Source organism: Podarcis liolepis (genome assembly GCF_965112155.1).
Source record: "Podarcis liolepis genome assembly, chromosome: 12".
NCBI classification, from domain to species: Eukaryota; Metazoa; Chordata; class Lepidosauria; order Squamata; family Lacertidae; genus Podarcis; species Podarcis liolepis.
Window position 1 is genome coordinate 49284621 of NC_139563.1, and position 18231 is coordinate 49302851.

At 40.3% G+C, this 18231-nt stretch overlaps 1 protein-coding gene across 6 annotated transcripts in view; it reads right to left on the minus strand.

Moving 5' to 3' along the window:
- Positions 1 to 18231, minus strand: part of ULK4 (unc-51 like kinase 4) — a 170174-nt gene that overhangs the window by 44845 nt on the left and 107098 nt on the right. For all 6 annotated transcript variants that reach the window (XM_083467849.1, XM_083467852.1, XM_083467848.1 and 3 more), the window contains exon 35: positions 10745 to 10930. In XM_083467849.1, the coding sequence (XP_083323975.1) occupies positions 10745 to 10930 (186 nt within the window). The remainder of the gene's footprint in view (positions 1 to 10744; positions 10931 to 18231) is intronic.

An 18231-nucleotide genomic window follows, 5' to 3' on the forward strand; every position in this document is an offset into this window, starting at 1 on the left:
ATCTTGAAAGAAATAAGAAACCAAAACATCACCATTCAGGGGAAGGATGGTTGGACTACAGAAGCTGGGGAACGTATTTGAAGAGAGCAGAATATGCACAGGAGACAACTAAGAAGGAGTCAAGATACGCTCTGAATTTGTTTTGGAGGGTGGGAACCAGAACAAAAGTTTTGATTTCCTTAAAGAGAAGAGGGAAAAGAGGCAGTAGGCCTTAGTCACATGATGTGAATGTATTCATTCAGGGTTAAGATTTAGATATTCAGTAGACACAGCAGCATCAATTTGTGAAGTTTTTATTCCCTGGATTGTACTAACTGGGGCTGCTGTTAAGGGGCTTCATATATGAATGCTCCCTCATCTACAAAACTCATTGCACAAATAAAACTAGCATTGTAGGAAACAGAATTCACTCTATCCTTCTACCAGACACATTTTTTAGGTGGCTCATAAATTAAAAATGATATAGCAACAAATTTATAAATAAATACATGTTGCAGTCAACAAGGCACAAAAGGACAGGAAAATAGGAGCAGAATTATTCATATTTTAAAAAGGGAAAGGGAAAGAAAATCATCTCATCATTCCACAACGAAGAGAAGGGATTTCCCTTGATATTGGCATAATTAGAATTCCAATAATATCGAAGCAATTTCTGCCTCTCTTCAAAATAGGTTAATCTTTCAATGTCCTTCTTTAATTAGTATATTGCTTGTTACCAGGATCACAGTAGCTAAGGCTTCAATCCAAAGCACACTTACTGGAGAAGAAACGCCAATGAACTCGGTGGCACTTACCTCTGAGTAAATATGCTTAGGCTTGCTCTGCATGCCCCATTATTCCAGTGATGGTGTTTTACTATTCTTCCAATATTTGGTGGCTAATCTGGATGCCACTAACATAAAGAACAGATAGATTTTTGGCATCTGAAACTATTCTTTTCAAATACGTAATGAGATAACCTTTGGGGTCAAGCACCAATTTAATCAGAAGGGTTTTATTTATCAGATACTTTAATTCTAAGCAGAACTTTCTAGCTCTTTTTCATTCACCAACAAGGAATAAAGTCTTTTCTTGGTAACATTTTTAAATCTTCCTTTTCTTGGTGATGTTTCCATGGTTCATAATACAGTCATACCTCTGGTTGCGAACGTGATCCGTGCGGGTGGCACGTTCACAACCCGCAGCATTCGTAGACTGAAGCGCCGTGTCTGCGCATGCGTGTGACGCAATTCGGTGCTTCTGCGCATGTGCGTGATGTCATTTTGTGCTTCTGGGCATGTGCGAGTGCCAGAACCCGGAAGTAACCTGTTCCAGTACTTCTGGGTTCGGTATGGTCCGCGACCCAAAAATGCGCAACCCGCAGCGTTAATAACCCAAGGTATGACTGTAATTATTACTGTATCTCAGGCATTAAAAAAAACTGAGGGAAAAGAAGCAGCACTCAGGCACCTGTCCACGGGTTCCAAATCTGAACCTTTTATCATTACAAAGAGATAGGAAACTGCCTTATACCCAGATGGAATATTTGTCTATCTAGTCCCTGGCTCTCCAGGACCTGTTTTTCAAGTTTTTGACATTGAGGGTCAACCTGAGACATTTTGTTGCTGGAGCAGCAAATGACACCCCCAAGTCCAAGTCAAAGAATATGCAATAAAGTTGGTTTTAATGGGGTATTTTATTTCCATAGGATCCATAAACCACAGTACTATGTCACCTGCCTCCTTTTCCCAGAGAGTTGAAGACATAGGCTCCCCAAACACAAAGAAATAAGGCAGGGGTAGAGGCAACTAAAAAGTAGAGACATCACCTTGCCAACAAAAGTCCGTATAGTAAAAGCTATGGTTTTCCCAGTAGTGATGTATGGAAGTGAGAGCTGGACCATAAAGAAGGCTGATTGCCGAAGAATTGATGCTTTTGAATTATGGTGCTGGAGGAGACTCTTGAGAGTCCCATGGACTGCAAGAAGATCAAACCTATCCATTCTTAAGGAAATCAGCCCTGAGTGCTCACTGGAAGGACAGATCGCGAAGCTGAGGCTCCAATACTTTGGCCACCTCATGAGAAGAGAAGACTCCCTGGAAAAGACCCTGATGTTGGGAAAGATTGATGTCACAAGGAGAAGGAGATGACAGAGGACGAGATGGTTGGACAGTGTTCTCGAAGCTACCAGCATGAGTTTGACCAAACTGCGGGAGGCAGTGGAAGACAGAAGTGCCTGGCGTGCTCTGGTCCATGGGGTCATGAAGAGTTGGACACGACTAAACGACTAAACAACAACAAGAGGCAACTATTTTCCATAAGCCTTAATGGTTCTGGTTTGCACATGTGATATGTAAATGAGGTCACTATATCTTACATCCACACCCCCTTTCATTGTTTATTCATAACTAAGTGACACTTATTCCACTGAAAAATGCTCTCGTTTTTGTGTTTCCCATAGGCATCTAGTTGATCACTGTGGAAAACAAGCTGTTCTTCATACCATATACAGTTTTGCCATGGGGCTAACTAGTTCTGATTCTTCTGGAAATCAAGTGGCAAAATGGAGTGCATGCACGCAGTTAATTAACACCTGGAATTCAAGGACATAGATATTCAGCTTCTGTGGATAATGACAGTTAATTCCAAATCTAAAGCATACCCTCAAAATCATGAAAGCATTTTGCATGGGCAATTTAAAACTACTGTGCAAATCTGAGGAACTGTGTAGGAAAGCATTTAATAATGTATCAAATGTATTTCATGGTGGACCAAAGGTCCTAATGAACACCAACAACACCCCTAATTTACAACCAATAATAAACTAGAGGAGATAGAAAAGTAAAAGTCCAAGCACAGAATACATCAAAATATGAAAATAAAGAAAACAGATGCCTAAGGTCAAGCACTCAATTGAATATATATTCTGGCAGGCTGTTCTAATCAAGAGGACTTCATATCCCAGAAAGAAGCAGTATGAAATATGAAACTGTAATTCACAACTCATGCATAGACCAATACATCATCATCACTATACAAATTATGGTTGTTATACATTTATAATAGTATTCATATTAAAAATACATTTTAATAGTTTGTAAAGAAATGACAGCAGTGGGCACATACATAAATGATTAACTAGGTGATCCTTCATAATTCAAAATGTTTAGGTTTCATTCCTGAATATGTGAATTACAACATCATCTAAACCTAAAAAAGTCAATTACTGTGAAATACACTGAAAGCACAACCTCATTCCAAGTGCTATATTTAGACATCACTTGCAAACCTGAGGTTCAGATGAGCAGCCTTTTCAAAGCATGGATTCATCATGTGCTGTTGGCTCTCTCTCTCTCTCTCCTTTTTACTGCTCCCTCCCTATGTAAGAATTTAATTCAAGTGGGTGGTTCACTTTTATGGGAATCCTCAAGAGTAATTAGTAAGTATGCACATGTTAAACACTCTTAACATTACAAATCTAGATCTGCCATTCAACACAAACTCAAGATACCCAGATCTTCAAAAAGAATGCTTCATAATGGAATTCTGTTGTCAAACGTATCTCCTATCCCCAACCTAGCAAAACCGACAAGAGAAACTAAGCACTGAGACCTATATAAAATGACAAAAGACACTTTCCATTCCACCCGCCCCTCAGCTCCTGGTCCAGATATATTGAAAAGTTATTGCTAGTCTTCTGATATTACAGTAGGTGGTGTTACCAGATCTCCTAGTGTGTCCTGTACAAACATGCATGCATCTTACATGTGTGTTCACAGAAAGTTGTAATTTGAGGAATTAGCAAAGAAGTGCTTGGGATCTTTACTGGAGATGCACACAGGCAGGATCACATGGGCTTACAATGTGGAACTTATCACTGAGCAATAAGAACCAAATATGGTGGTGTTTGCTCAACAATGACCACACCATTGTTACAATTGTGATGTTTATTGACAAATGAATAATGGTACTTTGAAGTCAGGTTACGCCAACAAGGAACAACAATGGCTTTTGCAGCTTGAAACGCCACTGTATGAAACTCAACCAGCTGTGTGGAAACAGTATATATATATATATGCTTAATATGGTGAAAATCTACCTTGGTGTCAATATGAGGAAAGACTTCTTTCACAGCATAGTTTCCTAACCCACCACCAGAATATAACCTTTAGAATGTGATTAGTTCTACTACTTTTTCATCAGAAACTGGCAATAGAGAAGTGTATCATATCATTACAGTGCCTGCAAATGTAATGGTTTAAGGTTGCTAAGCAACTCTTTAGCAGTAAAGGCCTTGGTATCTATGATCTCTCAAGAGTCTCAAATTTCATTAAAACATGCTTGTAACTATTATACAAAAACCTTGGGTGGAGTTTACATACAAATAAGGCTTCTCGACACTAGCAATGTGATTTTTAAAAACTGCTGTGGCATTAATACTATCAACAGTGTTTTTGCAACAAAAACATAGGGTTCACAACTTGTTTCTTATATGTATAAATGTACCTTAGTCTTAAGCTAGCTTTTTATTTCTGAAGCAAGCTTTAGGAAGAAAATAAACAGAACTTGGGAGGCCTGTGATCAATAAAGCAGATTCCAACTAAACATCAGAAAGAACTTTCTGACAAGTAAGAGCTGTTTGACAGTGGAACAGACTCCCATGAGACGTGGCGGACTCTCCTTTCCTGGAAGTTTTTAAGCAGAGGCTGGATGGCCCATCTGTCATGTATAATCTAGTTGAAATTCCTGCATTGCAGGGAGTTGGACTAGATGACCCTAGGGGTGCCTTCCAACTATACAATTCTATAATTCTATGATCCAATCCAATATGATTCAATCTTGGCCTGACTGCACTGGCTGCCAATTACAGTAGTTTCCGGGCCCAGTTCAAAGTGCTGGTATTGACCTATAAAGCCTTACACGGCTCAGTATTGCAATACCTTATGGACTGCCTCTCCCGATCTGAACCCACCTGGATCCTGCGCTTGTCATCCAAAAGGTATGGAAGGTGGCAACATGAGAAGGGGTCTTTTCTGTGGTGGCTCCACATCCGTTGAATGCTCTCCCCAGAGTGGGTTGTCTGGCATCTTCATTACATATCTTTAGGCGCCTGGCAAAAACATTCCTCTTTATCCAGACCAATATCCAGAGCAGAATTTTATAGGTTGTGGATGTTATACTTGGGCCTTATCTGTCTGTGTATATTACAAGTCTTTCAAATGAGGTTAGTGGTCTTGTGGCTGCCTTACTGGTAATTGGGTTAGCCAAAAAAGTGTGGATTTGGTTGAGCAGCCGCCGCCAATGGGTTTCTATTTAACTATTCTTTTTCTGCCACTTTTGTATCTGGTTGAGTGGGATCGGGAGTGATTGGAATAGAAACAATTCTCCCTGCAGCCCTTCAGTTGAATATAACATTCAGTGTAACTTTGCCATGTGCATTCCATATGCATCTCTGAGTGGTGCAAGACTCCAGGGATTCCAGGCACTTACCCAGGGTTCTCTTTCCTTGGAATCAGGAACAGTAGATGCTATGGTGTCTTTATGATATATGCTTCATTTACACACATATACAACCTGAGCCTACAATGTAGGGGCTCACAGCATCAATATCCCAAAAAGGGTCTTGCTTCTCCTATAGTCACAGCCTTGGATTCAAACAGAAATCAAGCATGTCTCTCCCTCTAAGGCTTTTTTCTACTGCAGTCTGCTTCTTCTAGCCCAGCTCTCCCACACAACTCAACTTTGGCTTTTTCCTTCTAACTACTAACCAGCTGGGGATGCGGGTGGCGCTGTGTGTTAAACCGCAGAGCCTAGGACTTGTTGATCAGAAGGTCGGCGGTTCGAATCCCCGCAATGGGGTGAGCTCCCGTTGCTCAGTCCCTGCTCCTGCCAACCTAGCAGTTCAAAAGCATGTCAAAGTGCAAGAAGATAAATAGGTACCGCTCCGGCGGGAAGGTAAACGGCGTTTCCGTGCGCTGTTCTGGTTCGCCAGAAGCTGCTTAGTCATGCTGGCCACATGACCCGGAAGCTGTACGCCGGCTCCCTCGGTCAATAAAGCGAGATGAGTGCCACAACCCCAGAGTTGGTCACGACTGGACCTAATGAGAGCCAGTGTGGTGTAGTGGTTAAGAGCGGTAGTCATGTAATCTGGGTAACCGGGTTCGTGTCTCCGCTCCTCCACATGCAGCTGCTGGGTGACCTTGGGCCAGTCACGCTTCTGTGAAGTCTCTCAGCCCCACTCACCTCACAGAGTGTTTGTTGTGGGGGAGGAAGGGAAAGGAGAATGTTAGCCGCTTTGAGACTCCTGAAGGGGAGTGAAAGGCGGGATATCAAATCCAAACTCTTCTTCTTCTTCTTCTTCTAATGGACAGGGTCCCTTTACCTTACTAACCAGTTGAGGCAGGCAGGTCCCACCCATTTGTCTTCCAGCACAGAGCTACGTTCTTTGTTACCCCCAGGACCTAAATTTAGGGAACCGTTACCAAGAAGATTGCCTGGCTACTTCAATCCTCCATTGGATTTTAACCCTTGCTGGATCCAGGAATTAGAAGGATTTCAAGCATACAGCCTAACACGTGTCCTCACCCCCCGCCACAACTTACAACAATACTATTGTGTTGAAGAAAAGTCTCATGACACCTTAACAGACTGTATTCACAAACTATCCCATTTTACCCTTCCAGACAGATTAGCAATAATAAAAATGATGATCCTACCAAAACTGATGTATCTACTCTATAGTTGCACAGCTCCAGAGTATAAATGCCAGCCAATGAATTATGGTTCTTTCTCATGGGTTTTGCATCTGTACTATGCACACACCTAGCTGCAGTTCTCACAAACCATGCAGAAGCTGCTGTCTGTCTGTCTTCAATAAAACCAAGATGACAAATTCAGAGAGCAGATATTCCTATTAGGGCAGAATACTCTTCCTTGGTTGCTATTGTTGAGGAAGAGCTAATTACCTGAAAATACAGCTAAAGGATCTTCCCATGAGACTTCAAGGTGAGAAGTATGATAAGCAGTGTGCATATCATGTGAATTGCCATGTATTCCTGTTCAATCTATTTCCAAGAAACTAATTTGCCACTTAAGCGGGAGAAGTGTGAGAGGAATGAAAAGTCATTATATGCCAGCTAGTTTCCATTCACTAACAAGTGATAGTGTATTTTTTGTTGATAATTAATGCATCTTATAACCACTCTACCATTAGTGCTTTTCTTTCTTGATGAGAACAATCAATAATCTGTAGTTCTGCAATGCAACAGAATTACTAAAAAGATGGGAAACGAAGTGTTTCACATTGCAGAATAGAGAAATGTCTATGACCTACTCAAGGAAAAATAATTCTTCTCATGCTCATTTTTGCTATAGAAACTCATGTTCATGTTTTAAAAGTCAGTTTCTGACATGTCTTACTTATGCAAAGTAAAAGCTAAGGTGCAATTTAAAGGATGAAACTCTTTCCTCATTAGTTGAATCTTGTTTAAATACATCTCCTGACTACCAGGTTTCTCCTCAAGTAACTAAGTACACATCCCAATGATTGTTTTTGTGCAGTATTTCTCCCACACCCTTGCCACTGCACCATAGATGAAACAAGCCAGAGTCCAGCTTGTTGTGTCCTCTGGGCTCATGGCTTGTTCCCCCAAATAAGCCAGGAATGCCAAGTCAAGAACATACCTTGGTGTTTGGAAGAAACATAGCATTAACATTGGACAACAGAATGTCAAACTCTGACTTGTTTCATCAATGGCACAGCACTAGCAGTGGAAGAAGCACTGCAGGAACGTTTGGGCAGCTTGCATCGGTATGTTGATCATTCACATTAAACCATAGCTTATTTTAAATATAATATGATGCCTAAACCACATTTATTTTAAATTCAGGTAGGTAGCCGTGTTGGTCTGACGCAGTAGAAATACACACACACACACACACACACACACACACACACACTCCAGGTTCCTATGCAATATTTTTCTTTACAGCATTGGACTTTCCTTTCGCTGGACCATAAAGAAGGCTGACTGCCGAAGAATTGATGCTTTTGAATTCTGGTGCTGGAGGAGACTCTTGAGAGTCCCATGGACTGCAAGAAGATCAAACCTATCCATTCTTAAGGAAATCAGCCCTGAGTCCATGGGGTCACGAAGACTCGGACACGACTTAACGACTAAACAACAACATATATATATATATAGTCCTACGACAAAGGATAAATGGACATAAATCTGACATCAGGAATCACAAAACAGAGAAACCAGTAGGAAAACAATTCAATCTCCCAGGACATTCTATACAAGATCTCAAAGTAGCTGTCTTATTACAAAAGAATTTCAGAAAGAGACTGAAAAGAGAAGTTGCTGAATTACAACTTATTACCAAACTTAAAACCATGGAGAGACCTGGTCTGAATAGAGACATTGGATTCTTATCTCACTATATGTGATAAAGCTATTTTTGGCCATCTCATCCCTTGCTTTTTCCTGTAATTGCAGTCGTTAACAGCCCTCAACAGGTTTACCACACCTATCAGCTAATCCCCCACATTCCCATCACCCTTCTGAGTAATACCCCTCCCCACCCTCTCACTATATATAAAGGTCTGGTGACTTCTGTTTCAATGTATCTGAAGAAGTGTGCATGCACACGAAAGCTCATACCAAGAACAAACTCTTTTGGTCTCTAAGGTGCTGTGGCGATCACACAGGGTCCCCAGACATTCCACCGTCTATTGATCCCCGTGCCACCACTTTATTTCTCGCTGCTACCACCCAGGCCCTACCTGGTACAATACTGAATCCAGTCAGGGTTAAATTGGAACATAAACTTCTGTTTATTTATTGCAGTTTAACAAGCGTGTGGTTTCATAAATGGTATCGGTCAATTACATTCATGGGGTGCCTATCCAGACCTATAACTTCCGCTACCTGCTCTCACTCACTAAACTACCTCTCAGATATTTACTTGTCTTCCTAGCTCCTAACTTCCTGACTCAGCTTATTTCGCTACACTAACTCAACCTACCCACAGACTCTATCCCAATTCACTCCCACTCCAACCAACTACCCAACTCCCAACAAACTACCCCCTTTGCCCCTCCCAGAGCTATAGTCCCTCGGACTCCAGCCCCCTGGGTTCTGGTTGGGTAGCCTGTTAAATATTTCACCTCCAGCACTCTCATATGTTAACGTCACAGGTGCTACTAGACAATTTTTTAATTTTTTTATATAACTTTATTTTAAAGTCATATTTTCTATCCTGACTTATTTGCATTGGGTCAGATTGTTATAGGATTGTGATCTTTGTTTTATATTTTGCTTGGTTTCTATGACTTGTAATCTGCCTTGTGTACAAAAGGTAGAATACGAATTAAAAGTGAAATGAAAAAAATCAAATTAAATGGTTTGTATTCATTATAGTTAAAGAGCCATCTCTTATCTGAGATGTACAACAAGCAAATCCTGGTTTGATTTAGAGCAGCTTGTCAATGGTTTGTGAATCTAAACATAATAGCAAAGAAATGTGATTGCTAGCTATTGGAAAGAAGAAAGCATCCCAACAAAAAGAGAATGGTTGGGGAAACTTTGCGAGTACCTGGAATTAGCAAAACTGACAGATATAATAAGGAGAAAATCCAAAACTATGGTTATGAAGCAATGGGAGTTCTTAAACGATTATTTACAAAACCAGGGCTCAACTACAAAAGTCTGGTTGTGTTTAGAATAATCTTGTGTGTAATATAAAAAAATACAAAGTGAGACATTAAGGAAATCCAAAGGGAAAATATGAAGGACAGAGGTTCTGACGAACGGATTATTAAAAACACGTGAGGTAAACAGTGGAAGTCTTTTTTTAAAACCACAACAACAACAACAATTTATTTAAGGTAGATAAGGACAAGATGAAATTATACAATTGAATATAAATATAGATGGGAAACGACTATGTATTGTGGCTACTTATCTACTTAAAATTTTTTTCACTTATGATCTTTTTCTTTTACTTCTTTATTCTTTCTTTGTTCTTTTCTTCTTTTTTCTGATATCTTATCTTTCATTTCACTGCTTTATTGTGAATAGCATTTTATAGAGGTATAAATAACTGTAAATATGAAAAGAGACAAAATATTCTCTAATTTTTTCCCTTGGTTAGATGTATTTTCTTTTTCTTTTGTATTTTTTGTTGTGAATATGTATGTTTTCTAATTTGTACTTAATAAAAATATTTTTAAAATCTGAAGAGAAAAAAATAATAGCAAACCAAAGCACAAATTGCAGTGTGCAAACCTGTTTCAAACCATGGTTTCAGAACCTTAAACTATGATTTCTGGGCTCAGATTCAGATATTAAAACAAGTTATGTTTTCATGTTGTGTCTGAATCTAGCCCATTTCTAGTATTTGCTCCCTAAAGGGACCCACCAGAGCACAATTTTGTACAGTTTCAGAACTCACATAAAGGTGATGATGTCCACATAAGCATTTGAGAATCTACACTAGTTTTATGTAAAACGTATTTCATTATTTTGTGACAGTATATTTTAAGCTATTTATATTGTTTTTGTTAACCAACTTGTGCCTCTTAAATTACAAAGTAAGCCTTTGTATAAAATAGTTATACTTGTATAAGCAGAAAAATCACCTCCTAAAAATCTACCTTTCAAATAAATATTTACTTTATTTGTACCCCTTAGTTTGCAGATTAGGTAATGGGCATTAGACATACTTCATGAAAATTGTAGATGTGAAGCAGGCGACTTACCAGTCTTTTAATGATTCTCAGCAGAAGCTTCTGATCTTTCACTTCCTTTTTGAACTGTAGTACTTCAGCAAAGCTGTCCATATTTTCTGGAGCCATACTATCCACGTTGGCCCCACCATAGAGTTGCACTAGCAAAGACAAGCACTGTGATGCGTTCACATATATTTCATTGTCGTCACTTGGAAGCTAAAAATGAAAATAGTAAATGAAATGCAAACTTTGCTGAAGTCAGTATCCTTGGTTTCAGATGAAGCAGCAGAATTCACTTTCTAACTTTAAACAATTTCTGCTTACCCTAATTTTACTTTAATAAAGTGGCAGTTATAATACAGTGCTTTAGAGCCCAATTATTCTACTACTTGTTTCATAGCATAGATATGGATACACATGGAATGCTTCCAATTGTTTAATCACATACCCTGTCCATCCCCTTCCTTCTGAGTTGAACTTCTTTGATTTAATTCTGTATCATCACGGGCATTAACCACAGTTAAGGCTAAGGGTTCCTTCGTAAACATAATCTGAAAACTTTGGTCACATGATGTCCTTCCTCTGGACTTGACAGGCTTTGCCTCCTCATCCAGGGAAAGCTGTTGTCCTACCTTCCAGATCCAACTGGAAGAGCCAAACAACACCTCTGTCCTATTACCTGCACTTACTAAACTTATGAAACTGTATTGCAAACCAAATACACATGCATAATACAGGCAACAAGTGGTTAATGCATGTCTGAATGACATACTGTGCATGGTGAACCAGGAAGTGACTTGAAAATGTCACTAAACACATCACTAAAAGGGTGGAACACACTTATATTGCCTTCGCAAACACGTGCAGGGGGCAGGAACGGAACCCCCGTGTGAGAAAACACACACACACACACACACACACACACACTTCTTCTTCTTCTTCAGCAGCGATCACTCATAGCCGAGTAAGATTGTCTTCCATAAACATGGTTTTAAAAATGAGTCCGTAAATGACTGTGGAGGCCAATTCTGGACCCACACATCCTTCCACAGTGGGGACTTTGGTTCCCGGGTGGGAGTTGATCATGGTGTGGATTTGCCAAGCGTGCCTTCCCCTTAGCATGTTTCTCCCTTGCGTTCTGAGTTCGAGTGTCTTTAAAGTCCATGACACCTTCGGTAAAGGCTGTTCTCCAACTGGAGCGCTCGCAGGCCAGTGTTTCCCAGTTGTTGGTGTTTATACTACATTTTTTAGATTTGCCTTGAGACAGTCTTTAAACCTCTTTTGTTGACCACCAGCATTACACTTTCCAGTTTTAAGTTCGGAATAGAGTAGTTGCTTTGGAAGACGATCATCAGGCATCTGCACAACATGACCAGTCCAACAAAGTTGACGTTGAAGAATCATTGCTTCAACACTGGTGATCTTTGCTTCATCCAGTACACTGATATTAGTTTGCCTGTCTTCCCAAGTAATGTGTAAGATTTTTCAGAGACACCGTTGATGGAATCTTTCGAGAAGCTGGAGATGGTGTTTGTAAGTGGTCCATGTTTCACAAGCACACAGTAAGGTTGGTAGTACAATAGCTTTGTAAACAAGCATTTTGGTTTCCCTGCGAATGTCCTGGTCCTCAAACACTCTGCACTTCAATTGCGAGAAAGCATCACTTGCAGAGCTCAGGCGATGCTGGATTTCGGCATCAATGTTGACTCTTGTGGAAAGATAACTGCCTAGGTAGAAGTGATTGACATTTTCCAACATTACACCATTGAGTTGGATTTGTGGTGCTGCAGAGGGGTTATTTTGTATTTGTTGGTGCAGCACTTTGGTTTTTTGGATGTTGAGCAACAGGCCAAGCTTTTTGTAAGCTTCTGCGAAGATATTTAGGATGGTTTGGAGGTCATCCTCTGAGCGTGCGCACACTGCGTTGTCATCAGCATACTGAAGCTCTATGACGGAAGTTACAGTAACCTTACTCTTTGCTTTCAGGCTGCTCAGATTGAAGAGCTTTCCATCTGTTCGATATATGATTTCTACCCCAGTGGGGAGCTTCCCTTTGACAAAGTGTAGGATCATGGCAATGAAAATAGTGAGTAGAGTTGGGGCAATAACACAACCCTGTTTAACACCTGGTCCCACTGTGAATGGTTCACTTTGAGAGCCATTGTTATCTGCGATTGTTGCTGTCGTATTATCATGGAGGAGCCGAATGATGTTTACAAATTTATCTGGGCAGCTAATTTTCAGAAGGACAGTCCACAGGGCATCACGATTTACAGTGTCGAAAGCCTTAGTCAGGTAGATAATACAGGGATTGGTTTTGCTCTCTGCATTTTTCCTGAAGCTGTTGAGTGGTGAAAATTATGTCCACTATCCCCCTAGAAGGCTGAAAACCATTTTGGGATTCAGGAAGGGTCACCTCGGATATTGTTAATAGACGGTTTGCTAAGATGCTTGCAAGAATTTTGCCAGCCGCAGCTAATAGAGAGATGACTCAATAGTTTCCGCAATCTCTCTCTCTCTCTCACACACACACGTGTACTATGAGACCTGCTGCCAGCAGTAAAAGATGCTCACACCCAGCCCGCGTGAGATTTGGTAGAAAGCAGAAGTTTCACTTGATCTAGTTTGTGTGAGGCTTGCTCATGTTGCTGCTGCAGGAGAGTGCAATAGAACTAAGAAAAAATGGCTGACCGCTTTACAACGGTCACTCAGAGCTCTCCTTCTCTAACCCCACCAGGGACCAAAATACAAAGGGAAGAAATAGGGGAATAATTGCTTTCCTTTGTTTTGCTGTGTTGTGTTATATGATGGGCGTAAAGCCGAATAAACATTTTGATGTTGATGTTGATGTTTCCTTGAATACCTTCCCTGCCCTCACCCCAAAGGAAATTCCAACTGTGGGAGGGGACAGGGCGCAGAGACGTTGACACATCTTCTTTTAAGAGAAGACACACAAGGAAACTAACAAGTAAAGAAATGACAAGAATCTCACAAAATCTCAGTCTCACTAAGATTTCTTCCCACCTTAGAGGCAAAAAGACCTATCCCAACGGAGGCAGGTAATATCTAGAGGGTAGGATGATTCCTCCCTCAGAAAGAGAAGGCAAAGCTTCAAGACCTTGCTTGTCACATCCATACACAGAATGTCATCATATGTATAGACTGTTGTCCAACACAATCAAGTTAATGTTCTCTCACTCTCAAGGCACTTCCAGGCAGGTCTTTTATCCTTGTAAGAAAACTTGCCAATAGATAAGCTTTACAAGTTAACATGAGCCTAAGGAGGTTTCCTCTGAGTTCAAAAGGATTCACTTAGTGCAGGGTTGTCCAATAGGTCAATCGTGATCTACTGGTCGATCGCGGGGTGTCCCTGGTCGATCCTGGAACCCCCATGAAAACGTCCCCCCCAAAAAACTTTGACTTCCTAAAAAAAGCTTAACAAACGGCTTTGGGTAGATCACGCAGACTCTTGGAAGTTGAACGCCGCTGACTTAGTGTAATCTTCTCCCTGTCCCCACCCCCCCAATTGTGAGTTATTTGCTCTATAACACCACTTTATACTTTTGTTTTAAAGGCTGATTGCTGTGCTAAACCTTTGCTCCTTTCCACAACAAAATCCACAGGGAGAGCTGCTGTCACAAAGAAGTGAATTCACCTTGACATACTGCCAGGGCACCTTACTAGTGCTAGAGCACAAGAAAAGGGGGAGCATAAAGAAAAAAGAATTCCACAGAGCATGTGTGTACAGGATCTGAACAAAATTAATAATATGGGAGCTATATTATTACAATAAAATAATTATAATTTCCCCTTATATACTGCACTGGAAATATATACAGTATATAGAAAGGGTCCCAAAGCATGGTCTGTAGGTACATTTTGAAATAACCCCTTTGGGGGAAAAAAACAGGTTTGGGACTGATTGATGCCTGGAAACCTCATTGATTTCTATAACAGAAAAAGAGCAGAACATACGTTGATGTAGATACAGAATGGGAGATACCATATTTTTTGCTCTATAACACGCACCAGACCATAACACGCACGTAGTTTTTAGAGGAGGAAAACAAGAAAAAAAAATTCTAAATGAAATAGTAGATATATGATCTTTGTGGTTCATGCTGTGGCCACAGACATGTGATCTGACAGTGAGTTTGGAGTAGTCCAATGCAAAAATCCTGAGGATCCATGCTTTGTAACCACGGAGGAGGGAAGGAAGGGGAACCATGGATCCTCTGCTCACGACTGCAGCAGGATCCCCCCCGTCACCCGCAGGCATTCGCTCCATAACACGCACAGACATTTCCCCTTACTTTCTAGGAGGACAAAAGTGAGTGTTATGGTGCAAAAAATACGGTAATTCTCCCCTCTGACTAAAACAGAAATGTAGTAATTGTCACATGATCCTTTTGTTTTGGCCTCAGTTACACAGCATTCATGAATTGCAAACTCTTGCAAGAAAGGTGTATGACTACTTGAGCTGAAGCAGCAGTTTTTGCACGGATAGAGTTGATAATGCATCTAATAGCCAGAGGGAAGTCTATTTCAGCACATTAATGAGGTTATGCACAAAGAGAGCTTATTAGAACAGATAGATGTTTGTTACATTAGAAATATGACAACAGAACAAACTGTAACAGATGGGCTGCTGGAAGTTATGAGAATGATCATTCAACAAATATTAGGCAAAACGGAAAAGCAAATTTTCACCAGTACTATTAAATTTGTTAATTTTTTTTATTTCATCTCACTTATTAGAAGACACATAAGGTTGTATCCAACATTAGTCATACTCAGCATAGACACATTGAAATTAATTTCAGTGGATCTACTCTGAATAGAACTTAGGTGGCTACAACCCATAAAGACTGAAATATCTTAACAATATTGTTTATTGGCTTCCAAATATCTCCCTCCTCTAAAAGAAAAAAAAACTTTATTAGCATCGCTTTCTCAAAAAATCTTTCTGAAATTATGCAATGTTCATACAAATTTATATTGGAGACCTGCATCCGAACATTTTACTTGTTATGCCTTCATATTTATTTAGGAAACGTTCAAATTTCATCCTTGATTTCTAATTGTCTTTCTGTATTCAAAACACCACAAATGCATTACCTATTTCCTTTTATTTGGAAATGCATTACTTATTTCCTTTAAAAAGAAAATTATTGGTATGAGTGCGTGTGCACATGCATGTTTTAATCTTGTAGCTTTCTATTCCTCTGCATTTTTTCTTTTCCACGCAGCTCACGTACACAATGAAATATTTTGCAAACTTGCCTATCCCGATCTAAATTGAGTGTAGAGATATTCGCCCATTGCTCGTTACAACCATTAACCAAGGGGAGAGCAGAGTAATCCGCCTAACTCCAACATTAGTGGCCAACATAGTTCCTGTGACTCTCACTCCATAAACTGTGCTCTGATCCAGCTACAATTGGTGGTATTTGTTTTGTGGGATTCCCCGCCTCATGTGCATTTTGATTTGTTTTATGGTTGAAAGTATGAATTAGAACGCACATCTCCAACTGCACTGTAATGCTGTTATTGTGTGGGGATATTTGAAGTGCAGTCAAACCAACAATTCATGTTTTTCTAGATAGGCATGTGACAGGAGCTGAGGCTCACAGAGTTTTCCTGTAAACCTGCCAAAGAGCTCTGTGAAAGACACTTTCACTGTGCCCTGATGGGGAGGGCATGGCTATATATTCTCCTACCTGCCCGGGCACACCATCTTATTATTTCCATTTCTTTCTGCTGTGCCAGCAATGTGAGAACACCTGCTAAGTCTGAGCACTATGCCTAGACTACATCTTAAGCTAGACTTAAGTATGTTGTTGTAACTGAATTACCATTTTAAGCCTACCTGAACAAAACTGCTGTATCTGTTACTCCTCAACAAATAACAAAAGTTATTACAAGACTGAGGTCCAGTGCCGAGGGCCTTATGGCGGTTCCCTCGCTGCGAGAAGCCAAGCTACAGGGAACCAGGCAGAGGGCCTTCTCGGTAGTGGCACCCACGCTGTGGAACGCCCTCCCACCAGATGTCAAAGAGAAAAACAACTACCAGACTTTTAGAAGACATCTGAAGGCAGCCCTGTTTAGGGAAGCTTTTCATAGAATCATAGAATCATAGAATCATAGAGTTGGAAGAGACCACAAGGGCCATCGAGTCCAACCCCCTGCCAAGCAGGAAACACCATCAGAGCACTCCTGACATATGGTTGTCAAGCCTCTGCTTAAAGACCTCCAAAGTAGGAGACTCCACCACACTCCTTGGCAGCAAATTCCACTGTCGAACAGCTCTTACTGTCAGGAAGTTCTTCCTAATGTTTAGGTGGAATCTTCTTTCTTGTAGTTTGGATCCATTGCTCCGTGTCCGCTTCTCTGGAGCAGCAGAAAACAACCTTTCTCCCTCCTCTATGTGACATCCTTTTATATATTTGAACATGGCTATCATATCACCCCTTAACCTCCTCTTCTCCAGGCTAAACATGCCCAGCTCCCTTAGCCGTTCCTCATAAGGCATCGTTTCCAGGCCTTTGACCATTTTGGTTGCCCTCCTCTGGAAGGCAACCAAAATGTTTAACAGACTATTGTATTTTAATATTTTGTTGGAAGCCGCCCAGTGTGGCTGGGGAAACCCAGCCAGATGGGCAGGGCATAAATAAATTGTTGTTGTTGATGATGTTTTAAGGGGAAGAAAAGAAATACTAGAAGAATCCAGTGTGCCTTAAAGCATCCTGGGTTGCTTAAACTAAAAGGCTAAGCTGCCCTTTTAAGCTGCAAAAGGATGGCACTCTGTTGAACTCACAAACATAAGGAAGGAGGGATAATATCTAGCAAATATATCCTCTCCTAGCATGTAATTATATCCCAACATGTTAGTGTTGTTGTTTTTTTAAAAAAAACATGACAATGTACATCAATTTACCACCTAACGTACCATTTGGTTACCTCAACTGTCTGCCTCCTATTCTTATCCTCTCATGGCTCTGTTTCTCAGTTCTCTGTCTAATGTATCTTGCTTTTTGCAGAGCCTTCTCTGCTAGAGGCCTGTTCATTGGCTCCCATCTTTTAATTCTATTTCATATTTGATTTCCCAACTCTAAGCTACCACACTAAATACTCAAATCTGGCCATTCACTCCCCTGGTCAATTTCTAGGTCAACTTCTCAGCCAACAGTTTTTCTTCTTGCACAACACCCCTGTTTCTGCTCCCACTTCCTGAATGGTATGACATTCCAGGTGCTCCTAGACCTTGAGTGAGTTTTTTCACAACCAAATTTCCCTCACTTAATCAAAACTGACCCGGTATGAAATGTAATGTAATAGTTGTCTATAAATAATAGATAAAAGTTACTTATAAATAATTGAAGAATGTAAACAGTTGTGAATAAAAAGAATGGTTCAAATTAGTTATCTGACATAAGCGGGTACTGAAGAATGAGTGTGGAAAATTAATAGTCTTATTAAACTTCAAAGGATCATTTTAAAATAAGTTAAATCATCAT